Source organism: Talpa occidentalis, unplaced genomic scaffold, assembly GCF_014898055.3.
Source record: "Talpa occidentalis isolate TD23 unplaced genomic scaffold, MPIMG_talOcc4v2.1 talOcc4.16, whole genome shotgun sequence".
In the NCBI taxonomy this organism is placed as follows: Eukaryota; Metazoa; Chordata; class Mammalia; order Eulipotyphla; family Talpidae; genus Talpa; species Talpa occidentalis.
Genome location: NW_023601653.1, coordinates 80,150,106 through 80,166,506, shown reverse-complemented (window position 1 = coordinate 80,166,506; position 16,401 = coordinate 80,150,106). Strand labels below are relative to the sequence as shown.

The following is a 16,401-nucleotide window of genomic DNA, read 5'->3' as shown; positions in this document are numbered from 1 at the left end:
TGGCGTTTATTGGGATTTACCAGGCACACAGCAGGCAGGCCTTCCAGCCTCCTGGCCCCCAGCACGTCTTCACTCTTTCTGGGCTCTCCGGCCTTCTCTTGCGTTCTCTCTGCTTCTCTCATGGTTCTCCTGGCATCCCCGTGATGCCACGCTTATAAGGCCAATCTCTCAGCCCATGTGTGCCCACTTACGCATGCCCATACCCCACTCCAGGTGCCCGCCATCAGGCATGCATTCAGGACCGCAGGGTTCCATCATCAATCCTAATGGCAGGAGGGCAGAAAAGCCTGATACTTTTTCACTTACTCTACAGCTCCCAAAAGAATGTATTTAAAAATAAACAAGAAGATGGCAATACTTAACATGAACTTTCAAAAATCTCTAAAGGAGACGTTACATTTTGGGAAAACATAATGCCTTCCAGTGTGTGTACTGGATTGTATCCCTAGAAAGCTCTGACACTATGTCAGTGTCTGACATAGGTGACACTGGTCCAGAAGACTGAATCATCTGCTGTTGTGAAAGAAACCCAGCTTCTCCTAAGAGATCTGTGGGGGTTTCTATCGGTCTTTCACCTTGATGGGGGTGGATAAGGAGCAGGCGGTGAGATACCAGCATCTAGGAGACTGAGCAGCACCGTGACAGCCATCTTCTTACAGGTTAGTACAGATCTGAATCTATTGCACTTGCTTTTCTTACCATTATCCTGATACTGAAAATTTTGTTGAAGACTCTCCATCCCAAGCGAGTCTCGTTTTCTGCTGCCTCCCACTAGGTGCTCCCCTGGCTAGTGAGGACAATGTCCTCAGTCTACCGTGGGTGAGTTTTGCTCATTTCTGCCTTTCTGACTTCACTCGTGTGTGCTTTCCCCAGTGCCGACCCCATTAAATCCTACTCAGCCTTCAGCTCAGATAGTCCCAAGTCCAATTCATGCGGATTTCCACAACACCCCCACAACCACACACTCTACATCTAAATTAGGTTCCACCTTTAATTGCACATTTCATATTATACCGCCACCCTCACTGAACTCTAAGGTCGGTGGAAACACATGTGTGCCTGTACTTGGGGTATGGGAAAATGCCACATTTTGTCATCAGGAGGAGTTGGGGTGCAAGTGTAGTTAAGTACAGAGGGCTGAGCCTTATGACTTAGAGGCCAAGAGCTCAGATTCTGGAGTCAGACAGCTGGAGCTCACATCCCAACTCTCACTCAGTTTCCCTATCTGTACAATGGACATGATATTCATAATAATTCCACTCTCATAGGGCTATTGTGTCTAATAGGTAAATTACTACATTTAAGGTGATGACCGACTAATTTACTATGCACCAGGTGCTTTAAATAATTTACAAGTAGCACCTCATAATATTAATAATGGTCCTCAAACATGTAGTTTTGTTAAGGTTATTTATCACCACTGAGTTGGTTTCCTGCTCTCTAAAATGGTAATCCCTCATACAACATGGGAGTGATTAAATGATGGCGTGGATGTAAACGTTTGGCTCAAGACCCGGTACATTGGATTAGAAGCCCAAAAACAAAGTAAAATTTTATTTTTTAAGTATGTAGTGAACCTAAGTTACTGTCTATGGAATTCTACTTGGTATCCCATCAAGAATGCAAGCCAAAAAAAAAAAAAAAAAAGCAAGCAAGCCACATCTGAAGACAGGACTAGTTCTGCCAACTGGTAGTCCTTAGGGAAACGACGCTGGAAAGAGGAGACTGCAGATCTTTCTGGAAACTGAAAGAGCCCTGTAAGGGTAGTATAATTACTCCAGAGCATGCCCTCGTAACCCTGGCTACAAACAAGATTCCCCTGTGAACTCCTTTAAAGTCACAGTGAGCCAGGTTCTAATTCAATAGTTCTGGTGTGGGGTCAAAGGATCTGTCACTTTAAAACTAGTCAGTGTTTCTCATGTACAGCCAGGATTGAGAACCATTTCTCCAAGACTTGACTGTGACATCAAAGACTTCCAAACCTCTGAGAAACCATGGAACATATGTGGAAGATCAACTGAGTAGCTTGATTCACATCATTTGACTGAGAGATACTGTGATTTCCCTCTCCTCAAACTTCAGCTATTTGCCTCATAGGACTGTTTCTTCTTCACATGACACTTCAGATTCTTGACAGATACTGCTTCAAGGATAAGGTGTATCTCAGGAGGCTTTAGACTAGGTTTAAGTGTCAAAGTAGCGTCAAGGTTGGAATACTCTCGCCACATATAATGTGTCTTAAAATGGCCTCCATTTTTGTCTTGGCCCTATTTGGGGGATATTTGACAATCGACAATTACGTGAATGATCCAAGGTCAACAATTCCTGTCACATATTCTGAAGCACTCTTTCTTTATTAAGACCAGCCTTATCAGTGTTTCAAAATCATACATTTCTAGGTAGCTAGCTAGAAGAGGACTGGGGGTTATCTGAGGACTACAGTTACGTGTTAAAGCTCTATTTCCATTTTCTTTAAACCTAAAGAGAACTGAATACAACACTGGATTACACTGCAGCTTTTGTTTTTTCTAGACAGTCAATTCACTTCATAATAAGTGTTCATGGCTCTAATATAATCATTAATATGCAGTATAAGCTTTAACCATCCTGGCTCGTTTTCCTGAAATGTACCTGAAGTTAAATCCCTGGACTTTATCACCTGCTAAATGCCCTCAGGAAAACCTGACATTTAACAGTCTAGTCCTGAGCCCTTTGTCTACATGATGCAAAGCAGAACAGACATGAACTATTCTATGCACATCCCTACTGCTTATGCCGGTCTGCCTCCATCTTTTCTCCTCTATCAGACTAGGTTATCCCTGCTTTGCAGAAATCTCAGCCATAGCTGTTGCCTGGAAACTTGGGAGTCCTTAAAGTAAATATCTGCTATGAGAGCTAGAGATAGCTAGCCATAAGGAAAAGTAGACCTCCTCCTATTGGCAGTAGAATACAGCAGATTTGAGATGGTGTATTCTTAGCTGACGTCTAGAAGTCTTCAAATGTTAATACCTATGGCTTAGAGACTTCAGACTGGCATTCTCAAATAATTATTCCATAGCCTGAACTTCAAATGTGGAGCAACTGCTCATTCCTCCACTGCCTTCTCCCCAAAAGTGACAATGCTGACCTGTCTGACAGGGACATCCCTGCCTAGCCCAGAGCTTAAATAGGTTTGGAGAAGAAATAGAAGGGAGCAATGCTGAAGAGTAAAAGAAACCAGCTGCCCCAGGCTTGCTTTCTCCAGCTCTCAAGCTTATGCTGTTAAATTTTTTTTAAAAGATTTATTTATTTATGCATACATGAGCTGGGGTGTAGGTCAGAGATGCGGTAGGTGAGGGGATTCACCAGAGACAGAGTGGGGAGCAGAACAGGCAGATGTACTGAAATACCCTGCTGAGGGGAACAGCAGGTAAGACAGGAGAGGTCTGCTACGCCATGTGGGTCAGCTTCCTGGCTGGGGACCCAATTCAGGCCATAGTGGTGATAGTGCTGAAGCTTAACCCCTAGGTCACCAGGGAGGCCCATATGCTGTTAAGTTTCATCTTACCCCAGGACTGAATTTTCCAAGGAACTTTCCTGTTTTTAAAACTCTCTTGGGCCTCCCCTGGTGGCACAGGAGGTTGAGCACCACACTGTAAAGCTGTCTGCAGCCTCTGCAGCACCGGTTCAATCCCAGCCAGCTGGCGAGGGTCCCACATGATGCGGCAGACCTCTCCTGTCTCGCCCACTGCTCCCCTCAGCAGTGTATTTGTCACTCTGCCTGTTCTGTTCCCCACTCTGTCTCTGGTGGATCCTCTCACCCTCCCGCACATCTGGTCTATACCCCGGTTCTTGTATAAATAAATCTTAAAATAAATAAATAAAACTCTTTGGGTATAAAGCACTCCACTTAAAACCACCTGTCAGTCTAGGATAAATGTACAAATGTTGATTTTTGGTCTTCTAAGTCATTTAACTAACTGGCTAGGCTAGTTCTTTAGCTGTGTGAAACTTTCACAGGTAAGCCTTGAGACACCTGTTATCTTTCACACCGCTCTCCTGAAAACATAAAACAGGCCTATGTCAAAACCACCTAATTTTAAATGCCAATATTTTCTTTTCCAACCCATGGTTTCTGCAAATAGGCCTCATGGAGCCAGAAGCCTTAGAAATATGTCCTTATGATCTAAACCACAGGATGCCAGCCAGCAGATTACAGTACCACCTGGCATCACGTAAAAAGGTAAGTTTTCCTGATAATAACTGTTATGTCACTGAAGGGAGAAAAACAAGCTGAGAATATAAAACATTAAAGACTTTTGTTAAAAAAGAATAAGCTTCTGACCACATATAGCACCTGGAACATGGTGTGTCTTCAGCGTTTCCTAAAAGGAATGAAGAGCAGAATCAGACAAAACCTAATAGTCATTTAACAAGAACTTTTTTCTTTTAGAAAAATCCAAAGCTAGCTAAAAAGATGGCTAACTGCAAATATAATGCTTGCCATGTGGTCCTGATCAAAAGCTCAAGGAACATGAAGCTAATTGTGTCAACAGAACTGCTGGAGCTGATGGTAAGGTGTTTTGTTTTGGGGGCAGATGAGTGGAGTCAAGCTCTATTGCCCCTCACCCTCCATACATCATAACTATGGGAAGTCTTAGCCAAATGAGAGGAATAAAGATAAAAAGAAGTTTCTCCTCTGCTCCTATAACTTCTGGACTACTTTATTCAGAGTTGCTTACTCTTCTAAGAGTTATTTCTCCAAGTTCAGAAGCAAATGAAAAACCTTCCAATGCTGCCAATCAGACCCCTGGCCCTGAAGCCTGGGATGTAGGTGAGCATGGACGAAACAGCGAACAGAGTGAGAGCTGAGGGCTTGGCCTTTTGTAGGTAGTAAGTTCTCCAGCCCTGATAACTGTCCTCATGCGCCTCCCACCAAATCCTTCACCAAAATGATCTGAGAATTTCATCTCAGGAAAGGCAATTTATAAGAAGGAGTCTAATTAAAATCTAAATTCATGTATAATAGCAAAAGTCTTATCAATACCTAACAACTTCCAATAGAAAAAATGACCAAATCTGAAAGGCTGGGATTCATTGCATCGCAAGTGCTATCCTTTCTCTAAACATGTTAAAATGAGAACTCATTAGCTCTTTAGTCAATTCTACGTTTCTCTGCTCTGGCTCAAAGGGAACTTAGTACTTAAGCACATTTTCCTCATCTATAAAAGGAATTATACCTACATCATAAGGCAGATCAACAATAAATAAAAATAAAACAGTAAATATGTCTGTTAGAACAATACAAGCTTCATTAACAGATAAATTGTGTATACATCAAGTATACAAAGTTAAATTGTATATACATCACGCTTTATCATACAGCTGTTTCCTTGTATACAACCCCACTATACCTATGGGGCAGGAGGGGTGGTTCGAGAACATTGGTTCTTTTCTTCTTGTGACTGTTCTTTGCTTCTTGTTGCTGGCTTCCCCAGCTGCCACATAAAGTAAGAAGGTGAAACTGCAGTTCAACCACCTCAGCCCAAAAGAGAATATTTCCACTCACATTTCAGTGACCAAAAACTAGTCACATCACCTCCCTAATGTGAGGGTGGTGGGGCTGTAGGCCCTGGCCGAGCAGCAGCATCCCTGAAACCACTATGGAAAGGAGACTCAAATCTGCCAGCCGCCTCTACAATGATATAAAGAGTCTCAGGAATTGTTACTTTTTCCTCTTCTCCTTTCTAGATAACATGCGTCATTCTCCTTCATTCGTTCTAGGACATTTGGTCCCAAAACGCTGGTGTGTGAAAGGTAAGATAAATCAGCTTACAGAAGTTACTGGAATAGAGACCAGGATACATATCTTTATGTTGAACTCTTTTTTTAAAGATTTATTTAGGGCCTCCCCGGTGGCACAGCTGGTTGAGCCCAGCGCTGTGGAGCTGTCCGCAGGCTCTGCAGCACGGGTTCGATTCCCAGCTAGCCAGGGAGATACCCACATGGCGCAGCAGACCTCTCCCATCTTGCCCACTGCTCCCCTCAGCAGCGTATGTCAGTAGATTTGCCTGTTCTGCTCCCCACTCCATTTCTGGTGAATTCTCTCACCCTCCCATGCCTCTGGCCTGTACCCCAGCTCTTGTTTGCATAAAAAAAAAATTTTTTTAAAGATTTATTTATTTATTTATATAAGAGCTGGGGTATAGGCCAGAGATGTCGTGGGTGAGAGGATTCACCAGAGACAGAGTGGGGAGCTGAACAGGCAGATCTACTGAAATACACTGCTGAGGGAATAGCAGGGAGACAGGAGAGGTCTGCTGCACCATGTGGGTAGCTCCCTGGCTGGGATCAAACTCATGCTTCAGTGGCTGTGGATAGCTTCATAGTGCTGAGACTTAACCCCTTGCGCCACCAGGGAGGCCCTATGTTGAACTCTTAAAGTGAGATGGCCACTAGGACACTGGCAGGACAGAAGCCTAAGCTCCAGTTATGCACTTTGAAAGGGTTCTTGTATTCATGGGTTCTTTTCTACAACTCTGCTTAAGACTTCAGTCCTTCAAGGACTGAATTACAAAAGGTTCTCTGATTCTAAGATTTTCAAGGAAAAAAAGAGCAATTTCTAAAACTATGAAGGGGAAAGAATTAGTAAACAATACATGAACCAGCTCAGAATCCCCAACCAAAGAGCTTGAAGAGCACATCCCAGAGGCAGAGGATCCATCAGTGGAGTTACACACACGGGTCAGGGAAGACACAGAAGACCGATATGAAACAAGCTAGCACAAAACCGGCATTTTCTGCTCTGACATGGTAAGAGCAACCATGTTTTGAGGCTAAAGTTTATCTAGACTAATTCTCTAGTTCTGGTTTCCAGCTTAACTTTTTTTGTCCTCTCCCACAGTGACTCCAAAAACAAAAAAAAAATCAAACAAACAAACAAAAAAAAAAGACCACAGATAATAAATCTCCTAACAAGAGTAAGTCCTGGAGAAAAGGCAGAGTAACTTTTTTATACTACTATAGCTTTAACTATGATACTAGCATAGTTAAATTTTTTTAATTAATATCACCAGCACTTTACTCCAAATTCTCAAGATTCTTAGGCAAGCTTTTCTTTAAAATAAATAAATAAATAAAATAACCACACCATATTTTCTATCTTAAGGCCTCCTCCACCACAACAGAATGCAGGGAAAGTCTTAACAGCTTTAGTCAGACTTCAGACAAAGAGCTGTCTAGAACTCTATTTGAAATGCCACCAACACACATCAAGCTTAGGTCTTCCTTCAAAACATGTGCTATCAAAACAATATCAATCCAGTGCTCTCTTTCTATCCACAGGTCAGAAAAACTGATGGAGAAGTCATGGGTTAAAAAGGCAGCAGGCAGAATACTTAAGTCTTTTTAAAAACTTTGGGGAACTTTTAACTGTCAAGTTTTAGATTAACTCTTGTCATCGTGGGCATCTTAACATGTTTTTGTTTGTTTAAATAAAGAGAATTTTTTCTAGACAAATTTCAGTTGATGTTTTATTCTTCCTTGTTTTCATATCCTCATTTGTTAATCAAAAAGCTTCAAGGGCTTATTGCCTATTTCCCTTATTACTACAGGAAATACAGTCACCATGTGGGCCATTAATGCTATTCCTTAATTAGGTTCCTTATCCAATTTTTTTCTCTTACCTTTGAGTCATTTCCTATATGACCATCAGATCAACTGGCTTCAATCGATTATCTGTACAAATCTTTCATGCTTAGAGGATATAGTTTTTACGATAAGTTGAGTTTGGAACAAGGCCCCAAATCTACCTTCCTAATTCTGTAGAAGTCAATTTCTCCCATCTTAAATAATGCCTTATTCTATTTTATCCATTTTTTTATCAGAGATAGTGAATTTATAAATACAGAAGTGTTTACACAAAGATAGCCTTGATGAATAGTCACCAACCCTACTCTTAAGGAGTAAAAACATCCCTTATGAAGCAGTTGTGTCATTCAAAATCTAGGTGCCAGGGGGCCTCCCTGGTTGCCTAAGGGTTAAGTCTCAGTGCTATCACCACTACAACCTGAATTCAATCCCCAGGTAGGCACAGCAGACCTCTCCTGTCTCTCCCGTTGCTCCCCTCAGCAGTGCATTTCAGCAGATCCACCTGATCTGCTCCCCGCTGTCTCTGGTGAATCCTCTCTCTCTCCCACTCACTCACTCACACACACACACACTCTTGTGCACCTCTGGCCTACACCCCAGTTCTTCTACGCAAAAATTAAAAAATTCTAGGTGCCAAATCTCACTTGAAGGAGTATTGAGCCTTTGAAGAAGGTACAATATAAACTGAAACAGAACCCTCTTTTTGGCTTCTAACATAACACTTAGTCAAATAAACTTTATATGCACATATAAATCCACCTCTGGCACCTGGGGAGCTAAGTCCAGTCTTTGCATTTGTTCTCAACTCTCCCTTCTCTGCAACACCCTAGTTTGGGGATTTCATAAACACAAAGCTCAATTCACTTTAAAAATCACTAAAAGTTCCTGTTTTAGCATTTTTTTTAAAAGATCAATTCTTAATCCTCACCTCATTTAAACAATCTTTGTCAGGCCTCCCTGGTATCACAAGCGGTTAAGTCTCAGCACTGTGAAGCTATACGCAGCCACTGCATCACGAGTTCAATCCCCAGCCAGGGAGCTGATCCATATGGTGCAGCAGACCTCTCCTGTCTCTCCTGCTGCTCCCGTCAGCAGTGTTTTTCAGTAGATCTGCCTGTTCTGTTCCCCACCCTGTCTCTGGTGAATCTTCTCACCCCCCACACCTCTGGCTTGTACACAGTTCTTATATGCATAAATAAATCTTTAAAAAAAATAAACAGTCTTTGTCTCTCAAGTCAACTATATCACAAGCCTTCATGAGGGAAGGCAGCATCACATTCTACTTTGCATGTGCTACTACTCCCACTAATTAGTGCCTCTAGTAGATATCCAAATACTTGGTGCTTACACCAAGCCAAGACCTAATTTATAACAGACCAAATTAGTTCCTGTTAAACTAATTTTTTTTTATTGCAGCTAGCTAACTTTAAAACAATGACTTTGGGGTTTAGCTGCTTTACTGATTAATTCAGATATATTTAAACTTCCAATTAAAAGTGTAAGTTGTATTCACATGACTATTTTCTGTCCTTAGGAGTATGATCCCTAAGTATTTTCTAGATCCTTTTCAAATTATCTTTTTCTTTCACAGTTAAAGAAAAAATTAGGAGGGCCTCCCCGGTGGCGCAGCGGTTGAGCACTGGGTTGTGAAGCTGCACGCAGCCTCTGCAGCGCCAGTTCGATCCCTGGCTGCTCCCCGGCCACCGGAGGAGGGTCCCACATGGCGCGCGGACCTCTCCTGCTGCCCGCTGCTCCCCTCAGCAGTGTACTTTGGTCCTTCTGCCTGCTCTGCTCCCCGCTCTGGCTCTGGTGAATTCTCTCACCCTCCCGTGCTCCTGACTGTACCCAGTGCTTGTATACATAAATAAATAAATCTTAAAAAAAAAAAAAAAAAAAAAAAAAAAAAGAAAGAAAAAATTAGGAGAAAAACCAGACACTTTTAGTATGTAGCACATTCTAGTATACTTTGTAAAAAGAAAGGCCACTAACTTTCTCAGATTTACATAATATAAATAAGAAATATTTTTATATCTTAATTAAGGCCTTACACATACTTTGAATTTTTTAAATTATACTTTGGTATATTAACACCAGACTATATAAAAACAAAAGAATGTTTCCTGGGGGAAAAAATGGCCCAAAAGGATAAAGATGTTTTCCTTTATCATATTTTAGGCATATGGAATATTCCCCTAAAAGGTCAATCTTAACTGGGTGACCACATAACTTTTTCTTCAAATGAGGATACTCCTGAGTATGTGAGGGGCACATGGTTGTCAGGACAACCAGACAAGTCAGGTCACCCACCCTACTCTTAAGGAATAAAAATATCACTTACAAAGCAGTTGTGTCATTCAAAATCTTAGTGCCAGATTTATTCAGATCTCACTGGAAGGCGTTTCGAATCTTGGAAGAAGGCACAATAGAAGTTAAAACATCATCCTTTTTTGGCTTCTAACATAACACTTAGCCAAGGCTTCAAGAAAGACCAAATAAGCTTTTTTTCTTAAAAAAAGCAAAGTTTAAAAGTCATTGCCTCCAAGCCTGCCTAGATTCCCCAAAGTCCTACCTTCCCCCCACACTCGATTTACAGGTGATTTATGTTTTCATTTAAGCAACTTTCATTGTAATTTATTATTATTGAACTAGAAGATGCCTTAGGAGAGACATGATCTTGACTATACACTAGCTCCTGTGTCCGCCAAAAAAAAAAAAAAAAAAATCAAAGTTGCTGAATGTGGAGAATCTACCCTTTATAGACATGCTGGGGTAAGAAGAGACCCAAGTGCTCTGGGCTAAATATTTATACTAGAATAAGTCAGTCTTTCAAAAGCCTTAGTAACCAGAGTCACTCATCTTCAACAAAAAGTCCTAGCAAGGCACTATGAATTATATTTATGTAACAGCAGGAAGACTTTCCAGCTATAATGTCTCTTCCCTAAAATCGGGTTTTAGGGTTTCCACCCTTACATTCACAGTTATGAACTGTGAGGGAAACTGCTGAGGTCCAGGACCCCTGTCCTAAAATGCACACTGAAATGTATCCCACCCATTCTACATATTTATTCTATTGCTTGTCCATACTTTATAAACCTTTTGCCCAGGCTTTCCAAGCAGCAGGGGAATAAACAGAAAAAGACCTTAAATATTTCCTTCCCTTCTTCCCACATATTCTCCTACAAGATAGATGCCTTACAATTGCTGCAGATCCTGACAAAACACCTGTGCTCTCAGATCAAATAATCAGGTATCTACTATGTGGGCAACATCATCTTAAGAACTGTAGTGCCACAGTCCATTATGAGAAAAAGTTGACAACTAAAGTTGGAGGTGGTTCTCAAACTTTAGCAGGTCCCAAAATCACTCAGCAGTCTTGTTAAGACACAGATAGTAGGTCCCCTCATCCCTGAGTTCCTGATTCAATAGGTCTGTAGTAAGGCCAAAGAATTTACATTTGCTCAAGTTCCCAAGTGATACTGATGCTGCTGGTATGGTCTGGAGACCACAGCTGTATTGTTGTTTTTTAAGAGTTTTATTTGTTTTATTTATTTTTGCGTAGAATTTGAATGTAGGCCAGAGGTGCGGGGGACAAGAGGATTCACAAGAGGCCGAGTGAGGAGCAGAACAGGCAGGTCTACCGACATACACTGCTGAGGGGAGCAGCAGGCCAAAACAGGAGAAGTCTGCTGCACCATGTGGGTCAGGTCCCTGGCCGGGGATCAAACCCAGGCCATCATGGTGGGCCTTCGCGGTGGTAGAGCTGAGACTCAACCCCTAGGCCACCGGGGAGGTGGAGCCCACAGTTGTAAGAACCACTGATGACACAGGGTTTAAGTCCTGGGAGGAAAAGAAGGTAGGAAGAAGTTATAAGAATATGTAAGAACTTACTCGAGGCAGAGAATAGAAAGTCCTCATTGAGAAAAAATGACCTTAGGGTTTAAACATTTGACAGTCTTTAAAATAACATCAAAAGAAAGGCAGTGTTAGAATTTTAAAACTGTGCAAGACTAGTTTTTCACAGTTTTTAGTAAAATTTCTTTAGCATAATTGCAATTCTTCCACACTTTGAACAAAATTTTCCTTTAAGAAGTTTCTGCCTTTTGCTGTCACCCCTGAAGCACCACTGACCAAAATGAAGTTCAAGCCCTTTGTGACTTCTGACCAGGCCAAGAACTGTAAAGGCATTTCAATGCACCACCCACATGTGTAGGAAGATGATGTCTTCCCCTTTCCAAAGAGCAGAAACAGAAGTAGAATGTTCAATCCATTCCCATACACGAGGATGATGAAATTCCAGGACACTACTACAGGCAGCACATTGGCACAGAAACCAGGTTTAGAGGAAGGATTATGTTATCTACACGGAACAAGCGCAGCAGGAGAAGGCAAACAGCACGAACATCTACGTGGGCATTCACGTCAGTAAGATGGTTGCACTAAACTCAAACCAAACGAGGACCGCAAAAATATCCTACAGCAAACGCCAAATCTCACCAAGCAGGAAAGGAAAAGAATAAATACAAGGAGGACAAGTGAGAAGATGCAGGAATAAAGTGATCTAATGGACAACTTTCATTAAAAATACTGAAAACGAAGAAACAGTTTCCATTTCCTTACGTACCTGTACATTAAGCCCTGCGAAGCAATATTGCTCATGGTGTGCAAACTGTAGCGGCAGGAAGACACTGAGCAGGGTTTCTGATCCAGCAGACCAGGTAAGGAGAAGAGAGTCCTAGAGTCCTCAGCAAGTCTTCACTTTACCTGCACTCTCCGGGGTTCCCTGGCAATCTCCGCTGCTCTCTCGTGGTTCTGCTCTCTGCTGTTCATTCTGCTGGCATCCCCGTGACGCTGCCCTTATAAGCCCAGTCTTTCAGCACAGGTGTATCCACTTACGCGCGCCCACGCCCCCTCCAGGTGCCCGCCATCAGGCATGCATTCAGGACCTCAAGGATCCATCATCCATCCTAATAGCAAGAGGGCAGAAAAGCCTGATGCCTTTTACCTTACCTTACACAAACTTTGACTTGCAATTTACATCTTAGATGCCTGCACCAGAATGGGTGTGAGACGGTTATGTGTTGTGAGTCCTAGGGAAAGAAAATACGTAAAAGTCAAAGAAAAACAGAGAACAGATTTCTCAAGTACACTGGCAATTATGACAGGCAACGTGATTACAGAAGTTTAAAACATTCACATATTAAGACACAGAAAGAATGTAAAGTGCAGAACCACCACCAAAAAAATCACTTTTTTTTTTCATTCATTGTGCATTATCCTGTATTTCTGGAGCTGGATGTTGGCTATTCTTGGCAAACTCCCACTAGCAACTCATTTTTAAAGATAATTTATTTTCATTAGCTCCCCAGTGGGAGGACCTCGCCCTCCCACTTCGCCTGAAAAACTGTGTAACCCGCCCCAACTTTTCACCTTCTTTTAAAGCAGCGTTTTCCAATCTAGCCTCACCAACAAAAACATCTATTACACTCCCCCATAGACCTCTCATTCTGAAATATTTTGCAACTACACCTATTAAGTAATTTTCCTATTCTTAATTATTCACTTAACTCCCAGTCAAAAGTTATAATTAGATGAAAGAACTAGGACTCAGTTAATAAAATTCAAGCCAGAAACAAATAAATATTTTAGCCTTTTGATCGGCAAAAGCTTACATTATATCAGGCTTTTTGAAAAATTGAAAGTCTCTAAAGAATCTCAAGGACAACAGAATTCCTTCAACCCTAAAACTGAGAAAACAAATTTTTAAGTTGTTGTTGTTGAGAAAACAATTTTCTGGCATTTTTTAAATTACAGTACAGATCTCTTTTTTTGTCTCATTTGTCCAGTCTTTAACTAATAATTATTAACTCTAAAAATATAATCTATAATTTAGGGATAAATGCTAGCATGTCCATAAATAGAAACAGCAAGGATCAGAGTCTGCTTAGGCCTTAATCCCAACTAGATGACCCTGTGTAAATAGCCTGGGTCTCTCCTCTTTTTTTTTTTTTTAATTTTCAAATATATTCAACCTGGCTGGGAAATCAATCTGAAAGAAAGCTCCACAGGGATCTCAGATAAAGCAGGAACTTTCTGGGTTGGAAAGGAATGAACAAAGCATTTAAGAATAGAAAGAACAGATATGTGCTGCATTTTTATTTTAAATCTCCATTGAAAGACAGGTTTGGGTTGGACAATTTTTTTTGGGGGGGTGGTTGTTTTGGTGTTTTTTGAAAGTTGGTGGGCATGTCACTGCTACTAAATGGAATAGCTTTATCAGTTGTGTATCCTGTCACCCTGACAAGGCATCACTGAAGGCAGTGAAGCCTGATTTTGGAACCCATTACCTATCCTCTCAAGGCCTTAGCTCTCCCTCGGAAGTTTCCATGTGCAGCTGTCTGAATGAGCAGTACTTATGGGTCACAGTAACAGTGTCAACAATTTCACCAGATTACTGCAATTTAAAGCCTGAAAAAAATCACTTTTCACTTCAAATCACACTGGCTCCAATGATCTGCATGAATGATGTTGTGAGAAATTTAGGACCTGATAAAGATTACTTTAAAATATTCTGAAACTGATTTACCAAACAGCACTTGTTCTAAAATGCATTGTGCTAAACTGGAAACGAAGCTTTCTTTCTTAGCAATTATCTTCCAAGAAGCACTTTAACAGCTTGCTCCTCCTTCAAAAGAGTCATCCCGGCCACCCAGGTGAAAAAAGCGCTTTTGTAAATTCAAAATAGTGCCTAGGTCAGTGGTTCTCAACCCTGGCTGCACATTAGAATCATTTGGGTTGCTTTTTAAAAATAACTATGCCCAGCCCTCTTTGATTAATTGGTCTTGGATGGGAAGTTAGCATAGCACGTCTTAAAAGCTCCCCAGATGACGCAGACAAGATTAAGAACCATCAGGCTACAAGAATGCTTGCGCCAGGCTTCCATCAACACATTTCTTTTTAGGGTCTAATATGAACCAAAGACTTCATTGGAACTCTTCAGCCCAAAGGCTGATTTGAAAAAGGAAGAAGAAAAAACCCTGTTAAAAATTTACAATTACAAATTATTCATGTAAAAATAAAATGTCCCATTCCCACGATTTTCACTAAAGCTACATTCAGTTCCTGCTGTCAGAATGGGTTTTCCTTGGACCTCCCTGGTGGCGCAAGGGGTTAAGAAGCAACCTGTGAAGCTCGTCACAGCCACTGCAGAAAGAGTTCAATCTCCAGCCAGGGAGCTACCCACATGGCGCAGCAGACCTCTCCTGACTTCCCCACTGCTCCCCTCAGCAATGTATTTCAGTCAATCTGCCTGTTCTGTTCCCCACTCTGTCTCTGGTAAACCCTCTCACACCCCCACAACTCTTGCCTGTACCCCAGTTCTTGTATGTATAAATAAATAAAATCTTTTTAAAAAAATAGGTTTTCATAAGTCATATTTAGGCTCTAGCCTTTGTGGTAGCCATCTTAACATAGAGAATAAATGAAAACTGAAATGTTCCCCAAGTCCCAATATTTCAAGCTGATCTCCACACTGCCTCCTATATCATGGGCAGTACGAAAATTACTATTTAGACTATATAACTGAGGCTACCAGAAGAATGATGAGAGCAAGGCTGGGAGGGTGGTGGGCCATAGGTGTCTTGGTGGTGGGTATAGTGTGGTGACAACACCTGAGGGGAGAGATCCTACACTTGCAATACACAAACAGTGCAAACCAATGTTACTGTAGTAAAAAAATAAGTATCATCTATCACACTTCTTGGTTTAGCAAAATATCACAAGCTCTACCTGTAATGTCAACATCTTCCTTTTTTTCTAACTAACTTTTAAAGACCACAAATCCCTTTTCTCCATAAAGCCTTCCAGGTCACTTTAAGTCCCACTGATTTCTTCCTATATCAATTTACAGTTTCCTCCATTGTCATCTGTTAGATTATCAATGAACCCTTCATCACTTTTGAGCCTATTTTTCTAAGCACCTTGAGGATAAAAACCACTCCCCGCCCCTCTTTTTGTTATCAGTGTTTCCACAACAAACGCTCACAACAGATGTTGGATTTCCATTATCATTATGACCTCCTAGCCCTCTTTAACCTTGCCAACTCTTTCGAGTTCTTCCCTCAACTCTCCAACTTCCTTTAATCCAACTAGGGTATCCACCCTACAAGCATTCTCAGATACTACTACTGACTTTCAAATGCTGGACCTCTCCAATGCATGCTAAACAAAAATGAGATTCTTGTCCTTGGTGATTTTTTTAAGTGTTTGTTTTTTTTTTAAGATTTATTTATTTATGCATACAAGAGATGGGGTACAGGCCAGAGATGCGGGGGTGAGAGGATTCAACAGAGACAGAGTGGGGAACAGAACAGGCAGACTTGACTGAGACACACTGCTGAGGGGAGCAGCGGGGGAGACATGACAAGTCTGCTGCTCCATGTGGGTTGCTCCCTGGCCAGCCAGGGAGCAAACTCGTGCTGCAGAGGCTGCGGATCACCTCATAGTGTGGTGCTTAACCCCTTGCGCCACCAGGGAGGCCTGATTTTTTTTTTGTGTTCTACCTATTTCCTTTATGATTTACCTCTTCCCTACCCTCAAAATCTAAATTTATCTTTCTACCTAGTCAACTTCCTCAATCAAGGCTTCTTTCCAATCAGTATCCACTGCTAACTGTCCCATTCCCTCCCCAAGTTGCCCTTTCGAAGCTTTTCTTCTCCTTTCTAAGATGGCGGCCGCAAAGCCCAGGGAGGGCAGCACAAGCTCCCCCCACACAAG

The 16,401-nt window shown here is 41.6% G+C and overlaps 2 protein-coding genes across 6 annotated transcripts in view; one reads left to right on the top strand and one right to left on the bottom strand.

Moving 5' to 3' along the window:
• NCKAP1L (NCK associated protein 1 like) overlaps positions 1 to 16,401 on the bottom strand; it is a 97,996-nt gene that overhangs the window by 43,485 nt on the left and 38,110 nt on the right. For 2 of the 5 annotated variants that reach the window (XM_037514913.2, XM_054696685.1), the window contains exons 2-3: positions 12,637 to 12,716; positions 12,251 to 12,482 (exon numbers count right to left, since the gene is read on the bottom strand). The gene's annotated coding sequence lies outside the window, so the exon portion shown is untranslated. Of the gene's footprint in view, positions 1 to 12,250; positions 12,483 to 12,636; positions 12,717 to 16,401 lie in introns of those variants that run through there. The other 3 variants (XM_037514912.2, XM_054696686.1, XM_037514914.2) reach the window with 2 other exon arrangements.
• LOC119248016 (gametocyte-specific factor 1-like) lies at positions 1,984 to 7,392 on the top strand. The gene is given in 6 exon segments (XM_037514918.1): positions 1,984 to 2,156; positions 4,125 to 4,222; positions 4,433 to 4,499; positions 4,502 to 4,552; positions 5,731 to 5,796; positions 7,324 to 7,392. Coding segments are annotated over 5 exon segments (291 nt in total). The 5' UTR covers positions 1,984 to 2,156; positions 4,125 to 4,129; the 3' UTR covers positions 7,338 to 7,392.